The sequence below is a fragment of the Hypoxylon trugodes genome, assembly GCF_022578975.1.
Source record: "Hypoxylon trugodes strain CBS 135444 unplaced genomic scaffold F4822scaffold_9, whole genome shotgun sequence".
In the NCBI taxonomy this organism is placed as follows: domain Eukaryota; kingdom Fungi; phylum Ascomycota; class Sordariomycetes; order Xylariales; family Hypoxylaceae; genus Hypoxylon; species Hypoxylon trugodes.
Genome location: NW_026250024.1, coordinates 1,796,353 through 1,822,877, shown reverse-complemented (window position 1 = coordinate 1,822,877; position 26,525 = coordinate 1,796,353). Strand labels below are relative to the sequence as shown.

At 47.4% G+C, this 26,525-nt stretch overlaps 9 protein-coding genes across 9 annotated transcripts; 5 read left to right on the top strand and 4 right to left on the bottom strand.

The window, feature by feature from the left end:
• The first annotated feature begins 2,120 nt into the window (after positions 1-2,120).
• Positions 2,121-4,742, top strand: F4822DRAFT_377864 (uncharacterized protein). The gene is made up of 3 exons (XM_051456362.1): positions 2,121-2,860; positions 2,945-3,721; positions 3,774-4,742. The coding sequence occupies exons 1-3, from the start codon at positions 2,224-2,226 to the stop codon at positions 4,496-4,498; spliced, it is 2,139 nt and encodes a 712-aa protein (XP_051310704.1). The 5' UTR covers positions 2,121-2,223; the 3' UTR covers positions 4,499-4,742.
• A 500-nt stretch (positions 4,743-5,242) lies between these two features.
• Positions 5,243-6,047, bottom strand: F4822DRAFT_377854 (ribosomal biogenesis regulatory protein). The gene has a single exon (XM_051456361.1). The coding sequence runs from the start codon at positions 5,893-5,895 to the stop codon at positions 5,344-5,346; it is 552 nt and encodes a 183-aa protein (XP_051310703.1). The 5' UTR covers positions 5,896-6,047; the 3' UTR covers positions 5,243-5,343.
• Positions 6,048-6,309: 262 nt separating this feature from the next.
• On the top strand, positions 6,310-7,780 carry F4822DRAFT_433464 (mitochondrial ribosomal protein; the record flags this gene model as incomplete). Its single annotated transcript, XM_051461847.1, has 2 exons — positions 6,310-6,934; positions 6,999-7,780. The coding sequence occupies 2 exons, from the start codon at positions 6,310-6,312 to the stop codon at positions 7,778-7,780; spliced, it is 1,407 nt and encodes a 468-aa protein (XP_051310702.1).
• A 281-nt stretch (positions 7,781-8,061) lies between these two features.
• F4822DRAFT_416725 (DNA replication licensing factor MCM7) lies at positions 8,062-11,128 on the bottom strand. The gene is made up of 5 exons (XM_051459370.1): positions 10,961-11,128; positions 10,639-10,898; positions 10,459-10,583; positions 8,438-10,406; positions 8,062-8,372 (listed from the first exon to the last, which is right to left on the bottom strand). Exons 1-5 carry the CDS (start codon positions 11,007-11,009, stop codon positions 8,289-8,291), a joined length of 2,487 nt encoding a protein of 828 aa, XP_051310701.1. The 5' UTR covers positions 11,010-11,128; the 3' UTR covers positions 8,062-8,288.
• A 132-nt stretch (positions 11,129-11,260) lies between these two features.
• Positions 11,261-15,519, top strand: F4822DRAFT_377842 (AAA-domain-containing protein). The gene is made up of 2 exons (XM_051456360.1): positions 11,261-11,671; positions 11,735-15,519. Exons 1-2 carry the CDS (start codon positions 11,555-11,557, stop codon positions 15,335-15,337), a joined length of 3,720 nt encoding a protein of 1,239 aa, XP_051310700.1. The 5' UTR covers positions 11,261-11,554; the 3' UTR covers positions 15,338-15,519.
• A 604-nt stretch (positions 15,520-16,123) lies between these two features.
• F4822DRAFT_377837 (kinase-like protein) lies at positions 16,124-19,272 on the top strand. Its single transcript, XM_051456359.1, has 2 exons — positions 16,124-16,386; positions 16,524-19,272. The coding sequence occupies exon 2, from the start codon at positions 16,548-16,550 to the stop codon at positions 19,113-19,115; it is 2,568 nt and encodes an 855-aa protein (XP_051310699.1). The 5' UTR covers positions 16,124-16,386; positions 16,524-16,547; the 3' UTR covers positions 19,116-19,272.
• On the bottom strand, positions 19,272-22,952 carry F4822DRAFT_377630 (telomere length regulation protein-domain-containing protein). Its single transcript, XM_051456358.1, has 4 exons — positions 22,931-22,952; positions 21,710-22,836; positions 21,218-21,652; positions 19,272-21,155 (listed from the first exon to the last, which is right to left on the bottom strand). Exons 2-4 carry the CDS (start codon positions 22,533-22,535, stop codon positions 19,429-19,431), a joined length of 2,988 nt encoding a protein of 995 aa, XP_051310698.1. The 5' UTR covers positions 22,536-22,836; positions 22,931-22,952; the 3' UTR covers positions 19,272-19,428.
• A 56-nt stretch (positions 22,953-23,008) lies between these two features.
• Positions 23,009-24,431, top strand: F4822DRAFT_433459 (uncharacterized protein; the record flags this gene model as incomplete). The annotated part of the gene is made up of 3 exons (XM_051461846.1): positions 23,009-23,231; positions 23,308-23,604; positions 23,662-24,431. The coding sequence occupies 3 exons, from the start codon at positions 23,009-23,011 to the stop codon at positions 24,429-24,431; spliced, it is 1,290 nt and encodes a 429-aa protein (XP_051310697.1).
• A 689-nt stretch (positions 24,432-25,120) lies between these two features.
• On the bottom strand, positions 25,121-26,382 carry F4822DRAFT_377597 (uncharacterized protein). The gene has a single exon (XM_051456357.1). The coding sequence runs from the start codon at positions 26,057-26,059 to the stop codon at positions 25,580-25,582; it is 480 nt and encodes a 159-aa protein (XP_051310696.1). The 5' UTR covers positions 26,060-26,382; the 3' UTR covers positions 25,121-25,579.
• Between the last annotated feature and the right edge of the window lie 143 nt (positions 26,383-26,525).

Sequence of the window (26,525 nt, the reverse complement as noted above, 5' to 3'; positions counted from 1 at the left end):
TAGTTTGGTGATTTTATTGATTCATAGACTTTACCCAAGATCTCAATTAGGAGGATGAAGTGTATTAATAAAATTGTACATATATTTAGTGATGTACCTACTAATAGGCATTCACGTATTTTTGAACAAGAAGCTTCAATTATCCTCGCAAACCTATGTGTTTTGGGGAGAATTTTACCACTGAGGCAACCAAATTTCTATGGGATTATTGTATTGGTCCCCTAGCGCCTTGTATCGTTTGGATGGGTGGGCGACGAAATTTTGGAATGTTATAATTAGCATGCTAAAAGGGGGGTACCAATTTAGTGCCGCGCGTGTGATACGAATCCAAATCTCAGAATTCGACCGAGGCAGATCAGGTTCAGAAACATCGATTGTTTTCTGGAGTGATAGTTATCATTTATCATACACTCTCACGTGTTGAACCGTTAAAACCGTATCCGTTAAAGAGTGTTAGACCTTTTTATTCCTGCATGTTTTGAGGAATCATTAAGAAGCGCGAGTCTCGTACACGTGTGTGTAGGTACCTAGGTAGGTAGGGATAAATAATGCCTAGTCACTTACATTTAACTTTCTAAAATCGTGATGATTATATGGGACATCTGTGATGAGCTCTCGAGATTCTTAAACGGTTTAATTGTGAGATGGAAATATTATACCAATCAATATTGTCGGCTCCTACTGTAAGGTGATGTAATGTGTTCGTATAATTAATACATGCATGTCAGATGGAAGGTAAGAACAATCAATCAATATCACCTAGATCTACATCGTGTCTAGGTACCTGGGTAGCGCTAAGATAGGCCAAGGGCGGCTGAGGTCAAAGGCGGGAAAGGTGGGGATTTGGGTTTTGCGTGGCCTGCTTGGGAACCTTGGAACCTTGGAAGGATATTTTGGTACCTATCTAGGTACCTAAGGTATGGGAGCATGTTTCAGATTCGGAATTCTTGCAACACGCCTTTCCATAAAGGAGGTGGATCCGACAAGTTCGGTATATTAAATCTGACCATTGAAACTTACCAGATTGTTTCGATACAACTTTTTCTTCATGATATCAAAGCCCTTTCCACCTCATCTAGGCATCTGTATAAAGGTATTAATACGTAAGTGGTTTGTTTAAGCGAAGGATTCAAGTTAAATTGTTTACCTACCTAGTCATCGAGGGCTGCCTCTTTTCTCTTACGTGGCTACCTGTCAATACCTAGGTGCCGAAAAGGGATGTCATTGACGAAATCAGTCTTATTATCACATATTCCGAATTACAATGGATTATGAGCTATCAAGTCTTAAACTGTTTCAATACTTTATTCTGAAAAAAGTGGTGGTGAGTCAAATAGACGTTGGTGTTAGTTTATGGGCTGTAACGCATCAACTAATTGAATTCTGTTGAAGTCATAACCCGAATAATATTGTTTCTCTTATGTACACATACTCGTGTAAAAGCTACTGCCTTGTGAGTCGATCCTACCCCCCTTAAGGTTAGGAAGCAGGCAAGTGCTTTCCCAAATTAATAATTAGATGTATCTGTAGCTTACTTTATGTGGGCAATGTAGACAATACAGATGAGGTATAGTATGTACGCTTAACCCCTGAGACTTAGCGTATTTTCCCAGTCGTAGACTCGTCAGGTACGACACCACCAGCGCTACTATACGTTGGTACCTAGTGTAATGTACCTATGGGATTATGTGGATACCCCATCAATCCCATCCATCCATCCCCTGTCGGCACTGCACTGCCAGGTCCAGTCCCAGACTCTCTTCATCAATTCGTCAAATCAATTTCAATCTTGAATATTCAATTCAATTCACGAATCCTTTCCCTTGGGAATCTTGAAGTTGGATCTTTGGGTCGATCAGTCTTTTTTCTTCATTCTTCATTCTTCATTACTTCTAATTCACTGGTAGAGGGTATCGTCACCAAAAATTCCAAGTTACATTACCATTATTTGTACAATATTTATTCCCATGAACTACCATTGCTCCGTTGCTCCCTAAGTACCCTTAATCAGCTCTAGTCTGGCGCCTCCTGTCGCAGGTTCTCAAATCTGCCCTATTTCACCTTGCTAATCCCTCCTGCGATCAGTCTGATACACTGATATTTGATACATATAACATTCCACAGCGCACGACTCAGCCTGTCCTGCGGCAGAGAGCGAATCAGGATATTCCCCGAATCGGGTGTTTGACTGGAGGGCAATAAGGGGAACACATACCATCCATAATGCGCCGAAAGCCAGTTCCCAACCCGCTGTCCCTAGTTGGCGATTCGGATTCCTTGGGCGAACAATCCGCTGCCAATCCTAACGCCCTTACCTCTCCCGATTCCAGCGTCTTGGGAGTAGACAGACCAAGCCCGCGCCCTACCCCTACTCCTACACATGGTAGCGAACCTATTCTTCGAATCACCTCGCCGACGTCTTCAAGGTCTCCCAAGTCACCGCGTTCCCCCTTTGGCAAACTCAGCGCGAGCACGAGCACGACCGGGAATCCCCAGGCGCAACAATACCAGGCCTACCCTGCCGATGCACACCACCCGCTGCAGTCTCCCGACGACGTGCATGTTGCCCAACATCGTCGACACCAATCCCCCCATCGTTACGACCCGGGATATCCGCCTCTGACTCCCCTACCGTCGTCCAAGACCGCGCCCATCGCCACAGAAACATCCTCTCATCCCGAGAGCGAAAAACATTCACGAAGTGGTAGTCGCTTCTTTGGCTTCGGTAAGACGTCTAGGTCTAACAACCAGCTACATCACGCCCATACCGGCAGTACGAACGCTAGCGACGCTATGTCTCGTGGCACAGACAATACCGTTATGTCAGATAGGGGATCCAGTAAAGCTTCTAAGAATTCAGGTACGTCAAGTCGGAAGTCAAAGAAACCGTTGTTACGTATTACATCAGGTTCGTGACGCTAATTCTTTGTTGGATTCTGATTAGACCTATGTGCCGACCCCTCAAACCAAAAGTCAACGACCTCTTTACCGTCTAGGTCCGAAGTTTCATTGGCGTCGACAAGCGAGCAGGAAACAAGTTCAACGAAAAAGAACAAACCGAAACCTTTCACAATATTAGGACGTAACAGGTCCTTGAAGGATAGAGATGGCCATAGCCCAAAGGAGTCAATTACAATAAAGCTGAGCGAACCTGAACGAGATAATTCGCTGGCAAATATGCAACCTTTGAGGACGGCACCTATGAACACCGATGGCTACGATAGGTCTTTCAGGAATATGATGAATTCGGCTGTTCGGAACCATTCCGCTGACCGAGCACCACTTCCTCGAGAAATGCCGGGAAACAAAGAGCACCGGCATGATAAAGACCATTATAGGGGCCACCCTCCCCCGAAGGACAACAATAGTTCTACATTTTTTAATGGTCTGAAAAGCTCTGGTAGCCGTGCGGCCGACATGATTAGCAAAGGATTATTCGGAAGGGGTGCTCGTAGTGCTAGCACATCTGATAAGGACATGGGAGTTGACGACGAGCACTATGTCTTGAAAGTCATTAATCTACCATTAGTCGAACAGACTCGATTGACGAGGTTATCTAAACGACTAGAAGATTCGCGAGATAAAACAGAATTTTGGATGCCCGCTTTCCCGTGGCGAGTAATTGATTATCTCAATCTCAAGGGGACGGACGTTGAAGGTCTCTACCGTGTGCCTGGGAGTGGTCCTCAAATCAAGAAATGGCAGAGGAAATTTGATGAAGGTACGTTTTAAGTCCCTTGTTGTTGACATCATCGTTTGCTAACAGTGCGAAGAATATGATGTCGATCTATTCGCCCAGGATGATCTTTACGACATTAATATCATTGGTTCAATGTTTAAGGCATGGCTCCGCGAACTTCCCGACGAGCTTTTCCCGAAGGAAGCTCAGGAACGAATCTCCCGAGAGTGTGCCGGCTCAGAAGAAGTACCACAACTGTTGATCGAAGAACTCTCCAACCTGTCGCCGTTCAACTACTATCTCCTTTTTGCTATTACATGCCACCTCAGCTTGCTTCTCGCACATTCCGACAAGAACAAGATGGATTTCCGCAATCTTTGCATATGTTTCCAACCATGCATGAAAATCGATGCGTTCTGTTTTAAATTTCTTGTGTGTGACTGGAGATCGTGCTGGCAAGGATGTAGGAATGAGGCCAAGTACATCGAAGAGGAATACCAATTGTTTCGACAACCCTTACCCCGTGGGTTGAGTCCTGCGGATTCTCGTAGCCAAAACGGACGCGACACTCCCGACGATCGGAATCTGTCTTCGTCGGATAGCAGTAAAATATCAGCGCCGCCTACCGAACCGAATAGCAAGCTAAGAAAAAAGGCGCTGGGAGTACATCAGTCAAATGGGAACATGACATCAAACTACCCGACTACGTCTAATTCGTTAACCGTGAATGGCGAACAAGAAACGCCTCGGCGATCTGGAGAGCGAGAACTCAGGCCGCTATCACCCATCAAACCCCTTTCCCCAATGAATTTCTCTTAGCCGGAGGATTTACATGATGGCCTACACAACTGGAGAATGAGGCTGGGGTTTTGATCCTAATCTGATGATACCTTTTTCTTTTTCTTTTTTTGTCTTAATAATACCCCCAGGAGATGAATGTGGTGCATATGATGGCATATGGCCTGGCGGACCTTTTTAACGATATTACGCTCCGTTTACGATTTCCCCCTTTCTTTCTTATCGTACCTTAGCGCTTGACGTTTCATCCTCTTACTTCGACGTTGCCTCGTGTGGATCAATATTTGATTTGCGATATCGTCTAATTCACTTCGACGGGATGCTTGGATATTGGAGAGGGGAAGAGTCTGGTGGGGTGACCTCTATTATAACACAACATTAAAGTCATGGCCTACTTTTTTGCTTACGTTTCTTTCGCGATCAAGTTGGCCTTCTCAAAATACCCTTGATGCTACGGCATTGATACGAGGATGGCGGTGGTTTTGTAGCGACACATCACTTCCTATTCTCAGCGTCCTCGATACTTGAATAACGAATTTCTACTTCTGGTTATTGGGTGGAAGCTACGGGAGTGTAAGAGATGGGGCAAGGCCAAGAGTGAAGTATGTCGTAGCGATGGAGTTTGAAAAATAGGGAACGAGAAAAGAATCTGTACCATATACATGGGAGGAGGTTGCGCAATACCAAATATAAAATATATGCCTAGTTTACGAATTCCATTGCCTATGTGCCAAGAACGCCCGACTCCTGTGTCATCTAATGTGACTCGTAATGTGTTGGGTATCAACGTAGTGTCCCTAAACTTTTCCGCCGAAGCAACAGTGCCTTGTGCTTTTCAGTTTTTCCTTTTTTTCTTCCGAAGGTAATCATGCTTTTCCTCGCTTCTTCCCACCTTTACCTTTACTATCCCTCTCCTCCTGCTCCTTCTTCTCATCTACCTCGACAAGCCAATCTTGCTGCACCATACCCTCTTCCCTCCGCTTCCGCGCACCGCCCTTGTCATAGCCCCACGTACGCTCCCATTCCCCGGTCTCCTCGTTGTACTTTTGCGCCTTGGCGCGGCGTTGTTCGCGCGTCTTCGGCTTTATACCCTTGCGCGCGGCGAATTGCTCCCATTTCGTCGGTTCCTTGGGAGGGGGTAGGGGTTTCTCGCGGGGTAAGGGGGTGCTGGGGGGTGGGAGGGAGAGGAGAACGCCGGAGGTTGTGGTGCTGAGGGGGAGCGTGGAGAGGAGTTGGTTTATTAGGGCTTGTGCGCCGTCCCGGGCTGTGGCTGATAGTTGCGATTCTAGGTCTGAAGAGGAGGGGTTGGTGGGTGAGAGAGGGTTGGGGTCGTTGGCTAGGAGGAGGCCGAGGTCGAAGGTGTAGGGTGTGGGCTTGGTGACGGTGATGTCGAGCTTGGGCTTGGATGGCGTGGCCATTTTGGATGTGGTGGTTTTTAGTAAACCCTGTGAGAATTGAAGAATATTGCTGTTTTTATAGGATTTGGTGGTTCGGAATGAATTGATTGTCGTCGAAGTTGTGAAGTTTTATGTTGTATGGTCGAGATGTTAAGCGGGATGGATTGTTAAGACCAAAGAAAAAGTTCTATGGATCTCTAGGAATCCCAAGAATTTTTGGATGGACCCCTGTAATTACGGGGCTATCAGTTTATCGATAGCGGATCGGGGAGGGTTTATCCGCTGTTTTATAGCGGGCCACGGACATCGGAGCAGGGGACCGATATGCAACCTATCAGAGGCCTAAGAATTAATTTTCGCGATTTTGAACGCCGGAGCTATCAAGATATTCGAATTCCTTCAACCACCAAGAATCGACTTCAATTCCTACCAGCAATGGCGAGCGCAAATTGCTGGAGGTGCCTATCACGGCCCTCACAGCGATTGCTTATGCCCACATCCTTGTTAACACCGATATCGATGATACCGACGGCAGCGTTCACGACTTCGGCGCCGAGCAATGCCCAGAAGATTATGGAACCGGGAATGTCTAGGCATGTTCGTGCTGGAAAAAGGTTGACATTAGGAAAGAAAAAGAAGAGACAAGCCGATAGGACTAAGCCGCCCGGAACAGGCGAACGAAAAGCGTTTCGAAAACGAATTCAGCTCAGTAACGACAATGCGCTGGCAGTGGAGGGTTTAGACGAACTTACAGGCGAAAATATCGTAGACCCTAGTTCTATAGGCCAGGTGGTCAGTCTTCCAGCGACGGCAGTGGACCAATTGAGGGCTAGTGAGGCCTTCAAACCGACACAGAATTGGGGTCTGTTTCGGTCGCCACACATATTGATTAGGCAGGAAACAGTCGATCTAGCGAAGCAACTCACGGATGCTGTCGGCAAGAAGGAGACGCTGAGACTGGTTATCACTGGAGATAGGGTCGCAGGAAAGAGTATGTTGGCTCTTCAGGCCCTAGCAACTGGATTCTTGAACAATTGGATTGTGATAAATATTCCAGAAGGTATGTGAATACATCACGAGGTCCTCTATTTGGGTACAGCAAGAGATTGACTATCGATTTATAGCACAAGAATTAACAACCGCCGCAACCGAATACTCTCAAATACCCAACTCGGAGCAATTCTCTCAACCCATGTACATCATCAAGCTCTTCCAATCCATATTCAAATCCAACCAACGGATCCTATCACAATGCAGAGTTGAGCTAGACCACATACACCTTCCCATCGCCATAAACCGCGGTGCGACTCTCGCCGCCCTCGCCAACGCCACAAAGGAGCCCGAGTTCGCCTGGCCCGTATTCCAGGCCCTCTGGAAGGAACTACTTCTCCCAGGTCGGCCTCCTATCATGTTTGCGCTCGACGGTCTCAGCCACATTATGCGCATTAGCGACTACCGCAACCCCGCTTTCCAGCTCATTCACAGCCACGACCTGAGTCTGGTCCGCCTATTCACCGATGCTCTCGGCGGCAAGACGAAGTTTGTAAACGGTGCGGCTATCCTCGGTGTAACCTCCAAGGGCAACTCGCCTATCATACCATCTATGGAGAAAGCACTCGAACAAGCCGCCGCAGCCCAAGCCGGCCAACCAATTCCACCTCGCGACCCCTTTTTCGCCAAGTACGATGAGCGCGTATTTGAATCGCTAAAAGGCGTCAAACTCCTAAACGTCTGCGGTGTGTCTAAGGCAGAAGCTCGCTCGCTTATGGAATACTGGGCTGCGAGCGGTGTGCTACGTATGCGCGTTGATGAGAAGAATGTCAGTGAGAAGTGGACATTGGCGGGTAACGGTGTACTCGGCGAGATGGAACGGGCTTCGCTGTATGATATTCGGGCTACTGTGTAAATCTCATCAAAAATTTGCGTGGGAGCACCCGGAGTGACGAATAAAAGAGATGAAGGAGCTTGTAAACTTGTATAAAAAGGCCTACTTATATACTAAGTGAAATATATATGAAACGAAGTCTACAAATTTTATCAACGCCAGAGGTAATAACCGGTTCTAATCTGATAATTGCGCAGTTGAATCTTCATCTTCTCGTACTACACTAAGACTTAAGCAACATACCTCAGTATACGTGGCTAAAACCGTCAATTACTTCAAAAAGGTCTCCTAAATCCAGGTAATTGGTGTTTAAACTCATTCATGGTTTCATTAATGGACTATTCCTCATTTCGACACAAATCAAGCATGTGTCTGGATGGATAAACTAGTCGGCTCGACTTAAAAAAAAAAAAAAGTTTCGCCCTTAATCCCAAATCCATAACGCCATACGTATCTCTTCAGGTCTCATCCTCATCTCTCCGCATCATGAAGCTTCGTTCCTTGTTTACTTCTATATCGGCATAACCAATTATTGGTCATCATCCTCTTCCCCAGCGCCATCCGTCGCCGTGATAAACACCAACCTACTACCATTGCCAGCAGTTTGCCAAACCTGTTACACCGTATTAGTAATCCATACCTTTTGCTTACTAAAAAGGGAAATTCATAAAAACTCACATCAAGATGCGTGTACTCATCCAAAGCATTCAACCACTGATCCTGAGTAAATCCCTTCGCCAGCACACGTTCCCTGACTTTACGCATGCTCATCTCAATCGTACCCGCATCATCCTCGTCTTCATCAGCTCTGCAAGCGCCGCTATCAGCTAATGCTTTGACCAAGTTGTAAATGCGACTAGCAGCGTTGAGAGTTCTCCTTCTACCGGCACCTCCATGCGCCGCCAAGCTCTCCTTGCTAGCTTCGATGAGGCGGAGGGCCTCGTCGACGTCGTCGCGCTTGACTTCGGTGTCGAAACGCAGACGGGCTAGTGCCTGCGCAAGACGTACTACACCGAGGAGTGTTCGTGGTGTTGTGTGGCTAAATTGCTTGTTCTTCTTTTCCGCGCGGCGTTGTGCGTCTCGTAGTCGTACATATGTCTTGGTCAAGTACTCCGTTACAGTTTCAGGGACTGTGGGTCGATATGTACGGGCTTGTGCTACGTATGCTCGCACTTCGTGAGGAGTAAAGACAATGTTCGGCTGTTGCACTGCGTCATCATCGCCGTCCGCGCTGTTGTTAGTTGGGTAAAGGTCAGGATGCTTGCTGTGCATATGCACGTATGCAACGTGCTTAGCTAGTTGGGCATCACTCTCGCGAGTAGGTGTGTCTAGTAGTAAGAATAGTACGTCGAAACGAGAGAGTAAAGCTGCCGGTAGGTTGATATTCTCGACGGGCGATATGCGTGGGTTGTAGCGTCCGTAAATAGGGTTAGCAGCTGCTAGAATCGAAGTTCTAGCATTTAATGTAGTTGAGATACCGGCTTTAGAAATAGAGATAGTCTGTTGTTCCATCACTTCGTGGATAGCTGTTCGATCGTTTTCGTCCATCTTGTCGAATTCATCGATACAGCAGATACCGTTGTCGGCTAGAACCAATGCACCACCCTCGAGAACCATCTCATCCGTTACGGGATCACGCATAACAGCTGCGGTGAGACCAACACCACTTGACCCACGACCGGATGTATAAACACCGCGAGGAGCGACTTTTGAGATGTACTTTAGCAACTGAGATTTGGCAACACCGGGATCACCCATCAAGCAGATGTTGATATCGCCACGAATTCGCATTCCATCGCCCATGGTCTTTGTGACACCACCGACAAGGAGTAGTAGTAGGGCTTTCTTGACGTCAAGATGGCCGAAAATTTCAGGGGCAATAGACTTCGCCAGCATCTCGTATACTGTACCTGACTGGCTAACTGAGTTAATACGTCGTAATAACTTATCATCGATGATCATCTCTTCATATGCCTTTTTATGTTGGACAATGTGGTGTGCTTCGAGGTATGTGTCAGTTAAGAGTCCAGCTCGCATAGCCTGAAAGCCCGTGTACGGTGTAGGTAGGAAAATCCCTGAGATATCAACAATATCACCAGGGTTGATCTGGCGGACCGCGCTACCATAGCACATAACCGTAAGGGTTCGAGGAATCTGACCGATGGGAACCTGTTCTGCCAATTCTTGAACCTTGACCTCCTGGAAAGGTAGGAACTTAGATGCGCGAGAAGACTGGAAAAGTTGACCTTTCGATTGGTTCTCCTTGCATTCTTGCGACGGGCAGCTAGTGAGAGGTGCATATTGCTTGTCGTTGACAGGTTGGAAAATTTCGCATCCACAACGGTCGCAGGTATATGCGCCAACTTGTACGATGGGCTTGACGTCTGAGACTCTGGTCGCGATACCACGGATAGTAATAAGGTGGCCTAAGTGCTCTCCTCGTACTTGTCGTACAGCGAGGGCTTTCACCGGCTTTTCATTGGTTGATGTTCTTGGCTTGAAAACAAGCGTATACCGCCTTGTAAGCTGAGCGGGAAACGTGGACTCAAGGAGATCCGGATTATTGGTGTTAGCTGCCGCTTCAGCGAGATCGCGGTTTCGAGCTTGTCTCTTTTCCATTATCACATCTAGAACGTCGTCCTTAAATCTAGATGAATGTTAGCGAATTTGAGATAAAAAAAGGAGCTGTTCGGCCGTACGTGATGCCGTTTGCCGGCGTAGGCAATTTGCTATCGATAGCTCTAGAAAAGATCTCGACATAATGCTTTGTGTTAGCCTCGATAGAGTCGACCAGCTTCAATCCCTCATTTGTATCACTTTCCCACTACCCTGTCATTAGTCTCATCTTTCCTAATATTGGACCGAAAATCCAATCTTACTTGGGCAAGGTCATCCAATTCTATTAACACCTCATCGATTGATCGATCCGCAAGCTTTTGTAATATGTCAGCATATTTGTGCTTTGGCGACTTTGCCGCAGCCTTCTCTCTTCGGCGCCGTTCGTGTTCTTCGTCATCCTGGTCCATAAAATCGTATTCGTCACTTAAGTCATCTTCGTCAATGTTGATCTGGCCGATGGCATGGGTCAACGTTTGCTCCGGCGAAGTCTTGAATTTTTCGAGGAAATTCTGAAAGGCGGCTGTATGCGAAATACTCCATTAGTTCGGACATAGCAGAAAAAGCAAATCAGAGCTGGCTGACCTTGTTGTGTCTCGTAATCGACTATATTCCTATATTGAAGGAGCGCCATTGTCAATTAACAATTAGCTTAATTACGAGGTATCTTGGTGAATTGAGGAGGGGAATATCGAAGAGTTGCGACAGAATTGAGAAAGTTGTAAAGGAAATTGTGCCACAGTTTGAATCCGTAACGGATTGAAGCGGTGGAACGCGGAGTATGGAGGCTGGAAACGCCGACAGGGGGGGCAGAGGGGCTGCCGAAAAAACACGCGTTTACGCGAATTTTCGCGTGGCTACCAGCCCCAGTCATTAAACTATTTAGTGGACCCAAGCCACTTGAAGCTTGCAGGGCCATTCCCCGCTTGTAAAGTACATACCCACTCCCATTGCGACGGCGATTGTACCTGTTCCAGCTCTTACCTTTACCGATCAAATTGTCAATTATGGAATTGTATGCCTCGGTCCACGGCACATGCTAAAAACAAGACCAACCCGTCTTACGAACACCTGGCTTGTTAATGGTCCAAAATCACCAATAGCTTCACGAAGACAAACATTCTTCGAAGGAGCTGCCAATGGTTTTGGTGCGGCTTTTTCTATATGATATAGCCCAAAATGGCTCCATCTCGAAAGAACCCGCAGTCAACTGCTGAGATCTCTCTTGTACACCTTAAGAATTGTCTTGTAAATCTTCCCACCTCTTTAGTCAATTTACTTGTAACTATTAATACGGTAAGCTTGTTCACTCCCGTCCCGCGATTTGACCTTCAATTCATGTGCTAACTAATATTTTAGCCCGCTCAAAATGTCATCGTCGAACTGAATTACCGCCTTCCCTCGCCCACGAACGGTTCTTCCCAAACCAACGGCTCATCCCCCTCCGAGCGTTCGATATATGTCGGATGGACTGGAATGCCCAGCAAGAGAAAGATTGCACCCATTGTAGATCGTGATGGTATAAGTGGTACACGTGGCAGTGGTAAAGACCAAGAGGTTCCGTCTGTCGAGATAGACGCCACCTTAGCTGCGACTCTTGGAGTGCCAGACGGCCAAAAGGTTATGGCCATAATACACGTCGATCCACCTTTAGCGCATACAGTCAATATCGAACCTCTAACGCCGGAGGACTGGGAGATTATCGAATTGCATGCGACGTTCTTGGAGTTAAATCTGTTGTCGCAAATTCGCGCCTTGCCGAATCCAGCATATACGGCTCCGCAGGGCCAGAGTGCTAGCCCACATCCGCTTACACTTCACCTTACGCCGACGTCCACGGCTAATATAAAGATCCTCTCCCTCGATCCGGCTCCTTCGGCCGATACCCCATTCGTGAAAATCGCACCCGACGCCGAAGTTATAGTTGCACCTAAGACCCGCTCCAAACCATCTAAAAGCTCTCGCGAGGACCGTAGTGTGGGAGGTACATCCAGAAAGAGTGGGAAGAGCTCGGCTAGTACAGTCCGAAGGAAGAGTACGCGGGAAGAAAAGAAGCCGACGTTGTTTTTAAGAGGGGTAGATCGTAAATTTTGCGACGAGTGGTTTGACGAGGAATCGGCTCAGGAAGATTTGAGTATATGGGTCGACCGCGACCTTCTTCAATCCAAGGATTTTCGAGGGGTGACATGGGTTGCTGTTAACATTGTGAAACCAGCCGGGCTTCAACCCCCACTTGACCCTCAGAAACAACAAGAAAATGCAGCGAATGGGGAAACTGTCAAGGCTACCGAGAAAGTTATTGCTCAATTGCGGCCATGGGATGATCCGCCTACCACTCAAACAGCGGCTCTTTCTACACCGTTGTGTGCGGTGCTTGGTTATTCGGGAATTGTTGGAGGAATCGCAAAAATCGAACCGGCCCCGCCGCCGTTATCGCGCAGCGCAGTGCAGAAATTGAAAGTATCCCCATTTTCTACTGAAAGTCCAAAGTCTTCGGATGGTTTGAAATTCGGAGGTGAATCAAAAGCGGAGAAAGAAGAATTGTCAAAGAGGATATCACATATTTACGGCGGGAAGGGCAAAGTGAATGGCCTTCTGCGTGGACCATTGACTGATGGGATGATGCTACCAGTATACGACAGTCTCGAATTATCTCAAGGTTGGGAAGGTGGTATCGCCAAATTAGAAGCGACAAACGCGGATTCCAAAGACCAATTGATTTGGCATCTTGGGTCCGAAAAGCCCGTCCCGATCGAAATACAAACGCCCGTTTCTCCCCCAACATGGTCCACAGGAAGCGACATAGGCGAATCAGCTCCTCCAAGTGACTCGGTTCTAGTTGGAATCGATTCCCTACTAACTGATTTGAAATCCCATCTCTCGCACATGTCGTCAGTCCTCCTGACCGGTGCTCTGGGAGCCGGTAAAACAGCTGTCGTTCAATCCTTAGCGGAGACCCTACGAGGGGAATTTTTATTCCACACGACTTATTTCCCATGCCGAAAGCTTGTTAACGACGAGAGTAGGATCTCTACCATAAAAGAAACATTAAATAGAGTATTCATGAACGCAAGTTGGGGCGCGAGACTTAGCGGAAAAGCAATGGTGATACTCGACGATCTAGATAAGCTATGTCCGGTTGAAACGGAGTTACAAGTCGGAAACGACAATAGCCGAAGCCGGCAGGTTAGCGAAACAATAAGCTCTATTGTACGTCAATATTGCGGACATGATAGGGGAGTCGTTCTTCTCGCGACTGCTCAGGGGAAGGAATCGCTGAATAATGTGATTATTGGTGGCCATGTTGTTCGGGAAATTGTCGACTTGAAAGCCCCTGACAAAGAAGCACGGAGAAGAGTCTTAGAAACAGTCGTCAAGCAGCAAACTTTGTCCCCCGACGCTATGCAGGCTCCTGGGCCATATAGTAGTCGACCGACTACTGCTAACGGCAGCGTAGGTGGTGACGACTCTGGTGCATGGATGGATGGAGCGGACCAACGCAGCCGCGGCAACTCGGTTTCCACGACCGGAAAAGTAGATGGCTTCCTATTAGATCCAGAACTTGACTTTTTGGATCTTGCCGGAGAAACCGACGGTTATATGCCAGGAGATTTGATACTCCTAGTCTCCCGAGCCCGTAATGAGGCCTTAATACGATCTGTTAGCGAGGAGTCGTCGAAGGATCTATTGGATATCATTCAGCTTAACCGCGGCGATTTCGATAATGCTCTAAAAGGCTTCACCCCAGCATCACTGCGGAATGTTCCGCTACAAACCTCCACGACGACATTCGACTCAATCGGTGGCCTCAAAGAGACACGCCAAATTCTACTCGAAACTTTGCAATATCCTACAAAATATGCGCCGATTTTCGCACAATGCCCATTACGGCTTCGTTCCGGATTGCTTCTGTATGGTTTCCCTGGTTGCGGCAAAACGCTTCTAGCGAGCGCGGTGGCTGGCGAGTGTGGGTTGAACTTCATATCGGTAAAAGGACCCGAGATTCTGAACAAGTACATTGGTGCTAGCGAGAAAAGCGTTCGTGATCTATTCGAGCGCGCCTCAGCTGCAAAGCCATGCGTCCTTTTCTTCGATGAATTCGATTCCATTGCACCAAAGCGTGGACATGACTCGACAGGTGTTACGGACCGAGTAGTCAACCAGCTTTTGACGCAGATGGACGGTGCGGAAGGTTTGTCTGGAGTTTATGTTTTAGCTGCGACTTCTCGACCGGACTTAATCGACCCCGCGTTACTTCGTCCTGGACGATTGGACAAGAGCTTGCTGTGTGGTTTCCCCAATTTGGACGATCGTATCGACATCCTACAAGCTTTAGGTAGAAAAGTTAAGCTTAACGACGAGATACTTTCTTCGGAAGAGGGTATGTTTGAGTTGGCAAAACGAACCGAAGGCTATTCCGGCGCCGATTTGCAGGCGCTGATGTCAAATGCTCAGTTGGAGGCTATTCACGACGTACTCAGCGACATCGAGCTGCAACCCTCAGGCGATAAGCGTGGTTCCGGGAATTCCCGATCGAAAGAGACTAATATTCGAAGTCGGAATTTCCTGCAGTTTCGTTATGGCGTTGAGGCTGCCTTGGCCGAGACGGAGGAAAGGGCGAAGAAGGGATTCAACAGATCATCCCAACTTGCCGAGAATGCCGCCATTGCAGCCAAGCTTGCCGAAATTAAAGCGGCAAGAAAACAATCAAAACTAGTCCAAAAAGGACCCAACCATGCAGCAAGTGATAAAAATGAAAAAGGAAAAGAAGGAAAAGATACCGAAGTCCTAATTGGTTGGAAACATATGATGAAGGCATTGGAATCTACCCGGGCTAGTATCAGTCCCCAGGAGAGAAATAGGTTAGAACGAATCTACCATGAATTCGTAGTCGGACGGAGTGGTGAGATGCGTGATGGTCAAGGTAGTATGGAGATAGGTGGGCGAAGCAGCCTTATGTAAATGAGTTCCTAAGATTTTAGGAGTCCTAGGCCAAAATTCTAATATAATATTGCCTGATCTACAAGACAATGTGGATATCAGAAACCTCTCATCAATCGCCCCAATTTTTCGGATGGTCATGTATTAGGCCCACATCTTAATCCACCCAAATGCATAGACAGACATTACAATTGCATTACAACCTTGAAAATTCCAATGGGTTTGGTTTAGAAGGCGTTCACAATACTAATCGCATGCCGACGAGGCTGAGCAGCCTTGTACAACTGTGAAGTCAGCCACGATTGTTCTCATTGGTTAATTTCTTGGTTTTATTCCTTGATTGGACTAGTGCGCTCCCTGCACTGGCGTGGGTCATTGTCTTTATTGGAGGTACAACTCAGAATAAGTCTGTCAACCCCATTTCATCCTCGCCAACTACTTCGAAACGCAAACATCGTGGAGGCCCAGGAACACCAACCACCAAGCCGTATAAATAAATAAGGTATCATATGAAATCGAAAGGAGATAGTAAAGTAGCTCCTAGTTTCTCCGGAATTATTGGTCACCGATAGCGCTGGGCATTGAGCTCTCTATGACAAGAGGCACAGGGCTGTGTTGCGGTCTTGATACATATCAGACTGGCAGCACAAGGTAACTCTGGGATACGTCCCTTACAATCTGCTCTGGATTAAATTATCGGGTTTACTGATTTCAATACCAATCATTTGTAAGTATGTTTTCTATCTATTCTATTTCTTTTTTCTTTCTTTACCTCTTCGCCATCAATCCCTCATCTTGGCTGTTCATCGCCAACCCACCGCCACTATGGCTTCCCCTTTGCCATCGCCCATCTCATCATCGTCTCGGCGACCATCCGGGAGGCATTCCATGGATTCCCCCATTGGACCGATGAACATGAATCTCTTTCTTGATGAACCTCGCTCCCCAGCATGGCAATCCAATATTCCCTTGGGCCAGAACCCTGGTCTTCGTGGTGGCCCCTACGTTGCTGCTTTCATTGATAACCCCCCTTGCGAGATCCCAATGCGCGATAGATCACCAGCTAAAAGGCGAGTCACGATTAAACCGGGTCTTAATTACAATACGATTGTGTTTTTTTTTTGTTTTTTTTTTTCTCTCTCGTCGTGTTCGCTACCATTTCACACTTCCAACTAGATAAGTATCGTCTGCTAACTAATTATTACAGCCTTCCACCTCAGCCTGATTCAACATGGCAACTTTGCAAGTTTTTGGCGGCGGACCTGCGCCAACGCGCCAAAAAGCTGTCGAAGACGCGCGGAAAATGGAAGAAGCTGTTCAAGAAGAATGTGCCAAGTCAGGAAAACCTGCCCCCCAGTACCGCCTCACCGAACTCATCGGCAAAGGAAGCTTTGGTCGCGTCTACAAAGCCAACGATTTAAGGACCGCCAACGTGGTAGCCGTCAAGATCATAGATGTCGACGAGAGTGATACCCTCAACCCGAAACTCGCGGATACTTATAGCGAGATTCTCAAGGAAATCAACGCATTACATCGATTGAGTCAGTCTGGCGCCAAAAATATTAATCACGTTATCGAGGCCCTACCGGTGGGCAAGGCGATGTGGATGGTTACAGAATATTGTGCTGGAGGAAGTGTTGCTACGTTAATGAAACCCACTGCACCTGGTGGACTACAGGAGAAATGGATAATCCCGATATTGCGAGAAGTCGCCGTAGCAATTTACTGGGTTCATAAGGAGGGAATTATACATCGCGATATTAAATGTGCTAATGTGCTAGTTACCGAGACCGGTGCGGTGCAACTTTGCGATTTTGGTGTGGCTGGTATGATGGAAACCAAGTTGGACAAGCGATCAACGTTCATCGGAACACCACATTGGATGGCTCCGGAACTCTTTGACCAGAACGCCCATTATGGAACGGAAGTTGATATATGGGCTTTTGGATCCATGGTATATGAGATTGCATCCGGGTTACCGCCAAATGTTAGGGCAAACGTAGGCCTCCCCCAGCTGGGAGATTATCTTCGGGAACATCTACCGCGTCTTGATGGTGATCAATATTCCGATGAATTAAAAAGCCTCGTCGCCTTCTGCCTGGAAGAAAACCCGGCGAGACGTCCCTCCATTGAATTGGTCCAGCAACATCCCTACATTTCTAATACTAGCTCTAGATACCCTACTTCGTCTCTCGCAAATCTTGTTAAGGCATTCAAGCTCTGGGAAGAGCGAGGTGGAAGCAGAAAATCTCTTTTCGCAGCTGGAGGGGCTCAGGCACCTACCGATTTGGGATCAACATCGCTAGCAACGGATGAATGGAATTTCTCTACGACTCTCGCCTTTGATGAACAGCTCCACGATGCTTCAGACGGTAGATCCGATGCTGAGGCAGTTCGAGATGTTTATGGCTCTGCTGTTGATTTCCCTAGCACATTCGGTGAAGATACTGCACGACCAAAGGCGTTAGGAAAAGGTCGACGACGACCCCCACCACAAGCCTTAGCCGCGACCAAGGTCAAAGCACCTCTTGAAAAGGTCTTTGATCCTAACACAATATCAAATTACGATGAGAATTCTCGCATGTACTATGGACGCCCACCACCACCTACAGTGTCAGATCCACCTATGACCAACGAACATACGGCATCCGATCTTCCGCTCCGTAACGATTCACTCCATGCGACGCTCCGCGAATCTTTAATTGACCTTGATGCTTCACTTGGTGGTGCTGATATCTCGAATTTCGTCGACATGGGTACCATTAAGCCCGGCCCAGGTCCCCGAGCCTCGATGGATAACAATTGGTCTTTCTCATCGGCCACTGAGGCATCATCACACGATAGAGCACCTTTAAGCGATCCTGCAGATGTAGGGACTGGTCGCCATCCAGCGCCTGATTGGTCTTGGCCTACTAGTATCCCTCCCGCCTCGGCAAATCCCGAGGTATCACACTTTACATTTAACGAGGACCGTCCACTAAATAGCGGCGGCCTTGAAGGACGTCCCCGTCTCCAGCATCATCCCACCGAACCTATTGGATTACCTTCACAAGGTTATGACATGCAAGATACGCAGACATCGGCAGCCAACGACCGCATGTCCATGACTAGTCTAATCGATCTAGACATGAGTATGATGCCAGAAACCATCCAACCCCTCCCAGAACTCACACGCCCCTCAACCGCCAACTCGGACATCGCATCGGTAACCGGTTCAGATATCGGCACCCGCGAACCCTTCGAGCTCGAGCGCCATGCCTCCGTATACGCACCCCCGCACCTCTCCAGCCGCGAACCCTCAATATACGTCTCCGACGGATCTGAGTTCTCCGCACATGTCGCCCAAAAAATCGCCGAAGTAGAAGAACACGACGAAAACGGACACGTGGATCACGATATGAACACAGCGATCCCGCATAACACATACCAACAACAATATACCCAACAATACAATCTACAACAACAGCAACAATACCAACACCAGCACCAAGACAGCGAGTTCACCGTCGCTTCGTCCGAAACTTATGTAGATCGTGATGACGGCGCGTCGTACCGAGCTGGTGTTGGCGGAGGTGGAAGCTTCAGTATAAGGACTAGTTCCCTACCGCATATTCCACCTGTACCGTTTCCGGCGAATAATGTGGTTGAGGCCCGCGCTACGGCTGGCGATGTAGCTAATGAAATGCGTCGCTTGATTGGTAGTCTTGGGGATCATCTTGCGATTATTGGGGAGCAGGTTGCGGGTATGGAACCCCGGCGTGCGGCTGCGGGACGGAATAATTACGATGGTGCGGAGTAGACTGTGCGTTACTTACGTCGTCCTGGGATGGAAGGATGAGGGGAGGGAGGAGGGAGGAGGAAAAGTATACATGAGACCTGATTCGCGCTGGAGTATATCGCATGCATTGCGCTGCTATTGATTTGGTTGAGTGAGATACCACTACTTTCGTCACGAGGTATAAATGAGATTGCTATGTTAATTATTACCAAAATTGCTTGCCGTTTATGTTAATAAGAAGGTTGATACATCTACATATTCGCGAATCGCTCCTATCACCATAGTTTCAAGGACCTTCATGGCGATTCGTAAATGATCTTCTTCTTACATTCATCTACGTAAATCCTATCAAATCCCCCATCAGGACAGCTTGATACTTATCAACGGCCTCACGTAGTCTAATAAGGACACCCGCCGCCAGCATTTTCACCTCATTCTCCTCACCCCCACCTTCGCCACTTACATCGCCACCTCGTGTGTTACTAAAAACACCGTTCACCCACTCAGAACTCTCGACCACCTCCCGGCCATGTCTTTCGCAAAGTCCACGCATATCAACTTCATTCACATCTAGCAGGGCTACGAGTCCGAATAATACCGCTTGCGTGACGCTCAAATCACCAACGCACTGACCTCTTACTCCCAGGAGTAAATCCCAGAACTCAGCCGTCATTTGTGGTAGCGCAAGTGTACTAGGGCCCGCTGCGTGGAGCAGCAAAGCTAGTGTTTTGAGGTATAGTGTTAAGAGATACGGTTGGAAAAGAATGCCCCTCATTGTAGCGGATGACGAGTGCATCACTGCCTGAAAGCGTGATGTTAAAGGGAAGAAAAATGACGACGCGATAAGTGAGGCTGTAGTATTGGGTATGGCGCGAACGCGAGGTTTCGCTTTGCTCTTCGCGGAGTTAGAAGCTGGTGAATTTAGTCGCGATGTAAATGATGACAGTTTCAGAGCGTCTGGCCCGGTCGCTACATCAGCTGCCTCTGCGGCAAGCGGGGCGAGGAATGTTTGGGAGAGGGTATGGGCAAGGTTGTCTAGTGCATTGGGAGGGAGAGGCTTTAAATTGGTTGTTGAATTTCCCAGGTTATTCGTGGGTAGAGATGCGATGTAATGTTTTTCAACTTTAGCGGGTAGAGCTTTAGAAGGGAACTGTGCAGAAGAGGCGTATTCTGATGTTTCGAAGCCAGCCAATTCTCGGCCGCTAAGACCCAGCACAATTAGCACAGATGCCCGCTGAGACAATGAATAATCGCCGTCGAAAAATGTTTTTGCAAACCACTGTCCCATTTTTTTCGGTTGTGCAACTACAATCGCGACCATTCCCTGAAGCCGCAAATTGTCGAAATTGTCAAGGTCGTATTTATCCTGTAAGCCAACAAGAAGGGTAGCAACCTCTTCAGCATGCGAGCTGACTTCCGTGCCGTAATTCGCTTTTCTGCGAATAAGCGTGGGAGCCGTCGTCAGCGCCAGTTTCTGCCTGTCATAATTCTCTGTATCTCTAAAAAAAGAAATAAGGTCTCGGATATATACAGGGGCCTTCGGTTTGTTGCGATTAATGAGTGTAGGGTCATCATCCGAATCTTCGAGGTCGGAATCCGGCTTTGCGTAGGGTACCAAGTCTGTATCCTCTCCTTCGTCGTCATCTTGTATCTCTTCGATAATAAATCCTGTTTGGGCAGGGGGTTTTCCAGGCCTTCGAGCAGTACTCCCTATAGGTTTTGTCGACTTAGGTTTTCCGATGGGCTGTGGAGAGGCAACCAATTCTTTCAATGGATCTAGAGGACCGGCTTTATCGGACACTTGGACCAACGACTTATACCATCGTGCTTCTTCAGTATCCATCTCGTCTATTTTGAAATCAAGTTTAGTTTCTTTTCCGTGTACAAGTCCCGAGAGTACCTCGCCAACAACCATTCCTAAAAAGCGAGCGCGCTGTTGAGGAGCGCCAATGCGGTTAGAAACAGCATTTAGGTAGGCGCTTGATCGTAATAGTATGGTGAGTTTAATGGGTGCAGTCCTGTGGACATATCCGGCGCTGAGAAGCAATACTTGAGCATGGACTTATTTCTGTGGTTAGATTCGCTGATGCAAAACTAGACAGGAGAGACAGGAGAAGACTTACCGTCCTGCTGGAGCAATGGCGCATGCTTGATGTACAGCTGGTCTCCAAATTGGCCAAGGCTTTTCTCCAAAATGGTGGTCATTGTCTCCTTATCGTCAGAAAAGACAGCAATAGCAGCCCTTCTAATTCCGTATCCCTCACCAATTCCAGCACCAGATCCACTAGTCAACCAGTTGACAAGAATGTTCTTTCTTGCCTCGTCATTTTCGGCAATTGTCTTCAAGACTCCAGATACTGCTGCAATAATAGATGCGTCTCTTTTCGCGTCGCTGCCCTCTACAGCATTTAGATATTTATCTGAGAAGTGCTTTAAGATCAGCCCAAGTATTCTGCGCTGCTCGAGTGGGGAAATAAATCCAAGTAATTCTCCGAATTTTGTTTGTTCATTTAGATCTCGAAAAAGCAATTCTGTAGCTAGAGAAACGACAAGATTTTCTACAACGATTATTAGTAAATTCCAACATCCAAAGTGAGACAAACAGAAAAGCGTACCAGGATTCCCCAACCGCATTGCTCGCGTCGCTATCTCAGCGCATAACTTCAGATCATCTTGGCCGACCGCCGACCGAACCCAATCGACTATATTTCGACCAAGCCAATCAGTATATGACTTAATATTGCTTATCCAATTATCATGCTTGAGTTGACCGGCTTGGCGGCAAATATCTTGGGCTTCCGCAGAGAGGGAGACAACTTTCCCGCTTGTGAATAATGAAAGATACTCTTGGCGCATAGGTCGTCGAAGTTGCGTTGGGCTGCCCAAGGAATTGATGCTGCTCCAGATCACTCTCAAGTCATTGTCAGCATAGAGGAGGCTAGAGAGCAACTCCAGAATAAAACCCAGGTTAAAACCAACGTGAGAGTCTTTAAGCGCTTTCAAGTCTGACTTTGCCTCCTTTAATAGAGCACGCAGATATGCCAGCACGGCATTAATACCTGTGAGGCTTCGCAAGCAAGAGACTAACTTTCCAATGTCCCCTTCTCTTGAATTGGCAGACGTATCTCGCAACACAGTCCAATAATTGGGGACAATTTCGGTGACTAGGACATGTACGATCTGTGCACTTTGTGGCGCAGGTTTTCGTATATCGAAGCCATGAATACCTTGCGACCCCCTTTGTAGGTATTTCAATATAGATATAAGGATGTCGTAGCTTGGCTGGTTCTTCAGAGCTTCGAGAGCTTCCTCTGGTGACGAACCACGAAAGTCGACCTTGACTTCAGGGGAAGGGTTGGTAGGTTCAGATAATTTGAATAAATCATCATTTTGGCTAGTCTTGCGATAAGTATGGCGCACGGGAATGAGTAGCTCTTCCATATTCCCAAGCTTGAGGATGGTATCTCATTCATCAAATTGCGTCCATGGAATTGTCTGAAGTTGTTTACTTCTCAGTGGAGGATTTGTTGTTCTTTGATGGGGATAACATGTTCATTATCAGTTACTGTAGGTCATATATTAATTCAATAGTGAAAATCAAGAGGAATATCTCGACCAAGAATTAACATGGAAAGAAGAAGTGTTGGTGAATGGGTGAAGCTTCCACCAAGTATCGTAATAAGTACCTACCTAGGTAGGTAGGTAGAAGAAAAGCGGGGTATGGTTCAAACCGTAGTTGCCTCTAACACATTTATACAACTAATCAGCTAAGACATCCCACTTATAGGGGATATCCTCTTATCACCGATAAGGGTGACATCAAACCGTCGACTTACCTAACAGCGCTGGAGCTAGGTAACCTTCCTTTCTAAACATTCCCAAATCAAGTCAAATCAACACTCAAGACACCAAACATGGCGGCCGCCGCAGTGGTTGCGGGTACTTCGAGATGGCAATATCTAGATCGAATTCGCAAGACAACTGGTCCATTCAACGAAGATTCCGACGTTAGCGATGATGCCCTTGCCGCACAGGACAAGGCCAAGATCTTGGTCATCGGAGCTGGGGGTCTCGGTTGTGAAATACTCAAGAACCTTGCCCTGTCTGGTTTCAAGGATATACATGTTATAGATATGGGTACTCTACTGTTTTTCGTCCTTTTCCACTCCCTACGACCTCAATATGAAGCTAATTAACCCGCCCTTTCAACTAGACACCATCGACATCTCCAATCTAAACCGCCAATTCCTCTTCCGTAAAGACGACGTGGGAAAGTTCAAGGCAGAAGTCGCTGCCAAGTTCGTCGAGAAGCGAGTCAAAGGAGTCAAAATCACACCTCACAATTGCCGAATACAAGAGTTCGACGAGGACTTCTATATGCAATTTCAACTTGTTGTTTGCGGTCTCGACAGCATCGAAGCACGCCGATGGATCAACGCGGCCCTCGTGAATATGGTCGATATGGATAACCAAGACTCTCTAAAGCCACTTATCGACGGCGGAACCGAAGGTACCGAACCACAATACCCAAATCATCCATGGCTCGAAGTATTTTAACATTGAGTAGGATTTAAAGGCCAAACCAGAGTCGTATTCCCTACCCTAACACCATGTATCGAGTGCCAACTAGACCTTTATACCCCCAGAGCTGCTGTACCTCTGTGTACCCTAGCCACTATTCCACGTCAACCCGAACACTGCATAGAATGGGCTCATATCATTGCATGGGATCAAGAAAAGCCGTTCCCAAGCCTAGACAAGGATGACCCCGAGCACATCACATGGCTTTACCAGAAAGCCCTCACACGAGCCCAAGAATTCGGTATCACCGGTGTTACCTACTCATTAACCCAAGGCGTGGTTAAAAACATTATCCCAGCAATAGCTTCCACCAACGCCATCATCGCCGCCAGCTGCTGTAATGAGGCCTTGAAGATCGCTACCTCCGTGGCGCCGGCGCTAGGGTTCGAAGAAAATTATATGATGTACTCCGGCGATGACAGCATTTACACCAATACCTTCAAATATGAGAAGAAAGAGGACTGTGCCGTGTGTGGCAACATGGCCAAGCCTCTTCAGGTTGACCCCAGTTGGACATTGAGAGAGCTCCTTGCTTCTTTCTCCACAAAAGCCGACCTTCAGCTGAAGAAGCCTTCCATCAGAGCCGAAGGTAAGACCCTGTACATGCAATTTCCTCCGGGTATCGAGGAGCAAACACGGCCGAACCTAGACAAGACTCTGAAGGAGGGGCTGGGTTTGGATGTAAACCACGAGATTGTCGTCACAGATCCGGCGTTCCCGGCCTTGACCTTCAAATTCATTCTTCGTTTCACATAAGCAAAAGGAGTTACGACGGCATGATACCAAAGTCCAAAGATAGGGCCAGAGCTTACTTGTTTAGCTAATGAAAATAAATTCATTCGTGATACCAAAGTGATTCATGTAAGTCCCTAATCATACTCGCCTATAGATCTTGTTAGCTGTACACGAGATTGCGTACGTATTTGCTTTAGGGTAGGTACTTCAGGAGCGAAAGAGGCCAGGCACATCCCCACATCAAACACCAATAACCCGCCCCTACCCGCCCAAGAAGGCTCAACAATCACTATATTAACGATTGATGCCGCTTAATCCGATCTAATCTTTCTAACTCGCGTCCAGTTACCCTCTTACTGTAACATAATGCACATATTGCTATTAAATGCACTATGTAAGGCGAATCACCCCTGAGAGGCTGGCTGAATCCTCCGGGCTATCGTTGGGGACCTTCCGAAAGGTGATCTTTTCGCCAAGAGCCAAGGATGTTACCAGAGATATCGACCGCCGTGCCGAACATATGCTAGATCTCATGACTGCAACCCGGTCAAATACCCTCCAGTAGCTTTAGGAAGCCCGATAGAAATACTACATTATCGAAGGCAAGGAAGATCTAATCTAAGACATCGGTATCGGAATGATTATAGTTTAAGGAGAAGAACGTTCGACAACGAAGGCTCAACTTGCCTATTTAGGCCTTCTACTACATCCACGGCCCTTCTCGCCCTCGCAGACTCTTACCAACCCAAAAGGTGCCATTTTTCGCTCGGCACTACCCGACGTATTGGCACGTATAATGTCGAATTATATTTTCCTACTAAGTATCATGTAGAGGTATCCAAGTACTTTTGTGAGACGTTACGCCAAACCGACTTCCCGGTAAAGCTGTTGACACTAAGCCTCTCGGTGAAGGATTCGATGTACGATACCCGCGCCCGTCGCCCGTCACCCGTCTTGTAGCACTCCATATCCAAGGATATTCCCAGTTCTTCCTGTTGTGCGACCACCCCCTTTTTCACATAATATTGAAAAGAAAAGCAAAACTTCAGGACAAGAATACGTAATCCCATCCTGTCCATCGTCTCCAAAACCAGACCTTCCATCTTAATCGACCGTCCTTCCCTTCTCCGCCTAACTCGGCGATACGGCGCAGCTTTTTGGAGTCCTATCTAGCATTCTTGAAAGACACATCCCGGGGGACACATCTCCGCCGGGAACGTCACATTCGCGACAACCTCGGTAGGCAGGATCTTATACATCTTATCCCACTCACGGCTCCAGACCGCGCCGCTGCGAAACGGGCCGCACTTCTTAAACAGAAGTTCCTCGGCTTTCTGTAGCTCGTCTTTGGGCAAAGGGTCCGCGTACGTCAGTTTGCAGTTGCAGACGTACCAGACCGTGTCCCTGACTTCGGCTCGACGGAGGCATTTCGGGGGTACCATGTGATCTTCTCCCCATTTGACGAGTTCGGCGCGCGCTTTGCGTGTTGCGTCGGGTTCTAGGTCGGAGGCTGTGCATTCGATGGATGTCACGGGAATCATGCCTTTGAGTTCTTGCGTGGTGGTGTTGTTGTTTGACGGTGGGGAAAGGGGTGAGGGTGTTGTTAGGCCTGCGATGCAGGTGAGGATTGCTAAGAGTGATAGACGCATCGTGACTTTTGGGTGTATGAAAATATTAGTTTTTCGATTTGTTCGTCGACACTTGCTTGAATGTTGATTTAATTTCAACTAGGTAATCTTTTTTTACAAGAGCCATGATGAGATGATATCACGAAATTTATACTCGCGACTTGGGATAACCTAGACTAAAATTGTTTATAGTTCTATAGTATAGAGTTGTGAAGTTAAGCTTTGGCTTTCATCTAACCAACTCCTTTCCGCCAACCTAACTCTACCAAAACACAAGCACTAAACGTACACTACGTATTAATCTTTTGACCTATTTGACAATATATGATAACAAGCATACATACTATTTACTATCTAATAAAACTCTACCTTTTACATTGGGCCCAAGAGACGGGTGCCCGCTTCCATTTTGAAGGATATTGTTGGTACCTAATCAAGCTGTGTATCCCATAGGTACTATTCCTATAACAAATTCAAAATCCTCGAC

What these genes read in the sequence shown, in the direction of transcription:
- F4822DRAFT_377864 (XM_051456362.1), top strand. Translation starts at nt 2,224, where the DNA reads ATGCGCCGAAAGCCAGTTCCCAACCCGCTGTCCCTAGTTGGCGATTCG. An exon ending in TAAAGCTTCTAAGAATTCAG is followed by an intron (nt 2,861 to 2,944) that starts GTACGTCAAGTC and finishes GATTCTGATTAG; the next exon opens with ACCTATGTGCCGACCCCTCA. An exon ending in GCAGAGGAAATTTGATGAAG is followed by an intron (nt 3,722 to 3,773) that starts GTACGTTTTAAG and finishes AACAGTGCGAAG; the next exon opens with AATATGATGTCGATCTATTC.
- F4822DRAFT_377854 (XM_051456361.1), bottom strand. Translation starts at nt 5,895, where the DNA reads ATGGCCACGCCATCCAAGCCCAAGCTCGACATCACCGTCACCAAGCCC.
- F4822DRAFT_416725 (XM_051459370.1), bottom strand. Translation starts at nt 11,009, where the DNA reads ATGGCGCTCCTTCAATATAGGAATATAGTCGATTACGAGACACAACAA. An exon ending in AATTGGATGACCTTGCCCAA is followed by an intron (nt 10,584 to 10,638) that starts GTAAGATTGGAT and finishes ATGACAGGGTAG; the next exon opens with TGGGAAAGTGATACAAATGA. An exon ending in ACGCCGGCAAACGGCATCAC is followed by an intron (nt 10,407 to 10,458) that starts GTACGGCCGAAC and finishes ACATTCATCTAG; the next exon opens with ATTTAAGGACGACGTTCTAG.
- F4822DRAFT_377842 (XM_051456360.1), top strand. Translation starts at nt 11,555, where the DNA reads ATGGCTCCATCTCGAAAGAACCCGCAGTCAACTGCTGAGATCTCTCTT. An exon ending in TACTTGTAACTATTAATACG is followed by an intron (nt 11,672 to 11,734) that starts GTAAGCTTGTTC and finishes CTAATATTTTAG; the next exon opens with CCCGCTCAAAATGTCATCGT.
- F4822DRAFT_377837 (XM_051456359.1), top strand. Translation starts at nt 16,548, where the DNA reads ATGGCAACTTTGCAAGTTTTTGGCGGCGGACCTGCGCCAACGCGCCAA.
- F4822DRAFT_377630 (XM_051456358.1), bottom strand. Translation starts at nt 22,535, where the DNA reads ATGGAAGAGCTACTCATTCCCGTGCGCCATACTTATCGCAAGACTAGC. An exon ending in AATGCGGTTGGGGAATCCTG is followed by an intron (nt 21,653 to 21,709) that starts GTACGCTTTTCT and finishes TAATCGTTGTAG; the next exon opens with AAAATCTTGTCGTTTCTCTA. An exon ending in GCCATTGCTCCAGCAGGACG is followed by an intron (nt 21,156 to 21,217) that starts GTAAGTCTTCTC and finishes CACAGAAATAAG; the next exon opens with TCCATGCTCAAGTATTGCTT.
- F4822DRAFT_377597 (XM_051456357.1), bottom strand. Translation starts at nt 26,059, where the DNA reads ATGCGTCTATCACTCTTAGCAATCCTCACCTGCATCGCAGGCCTAACA.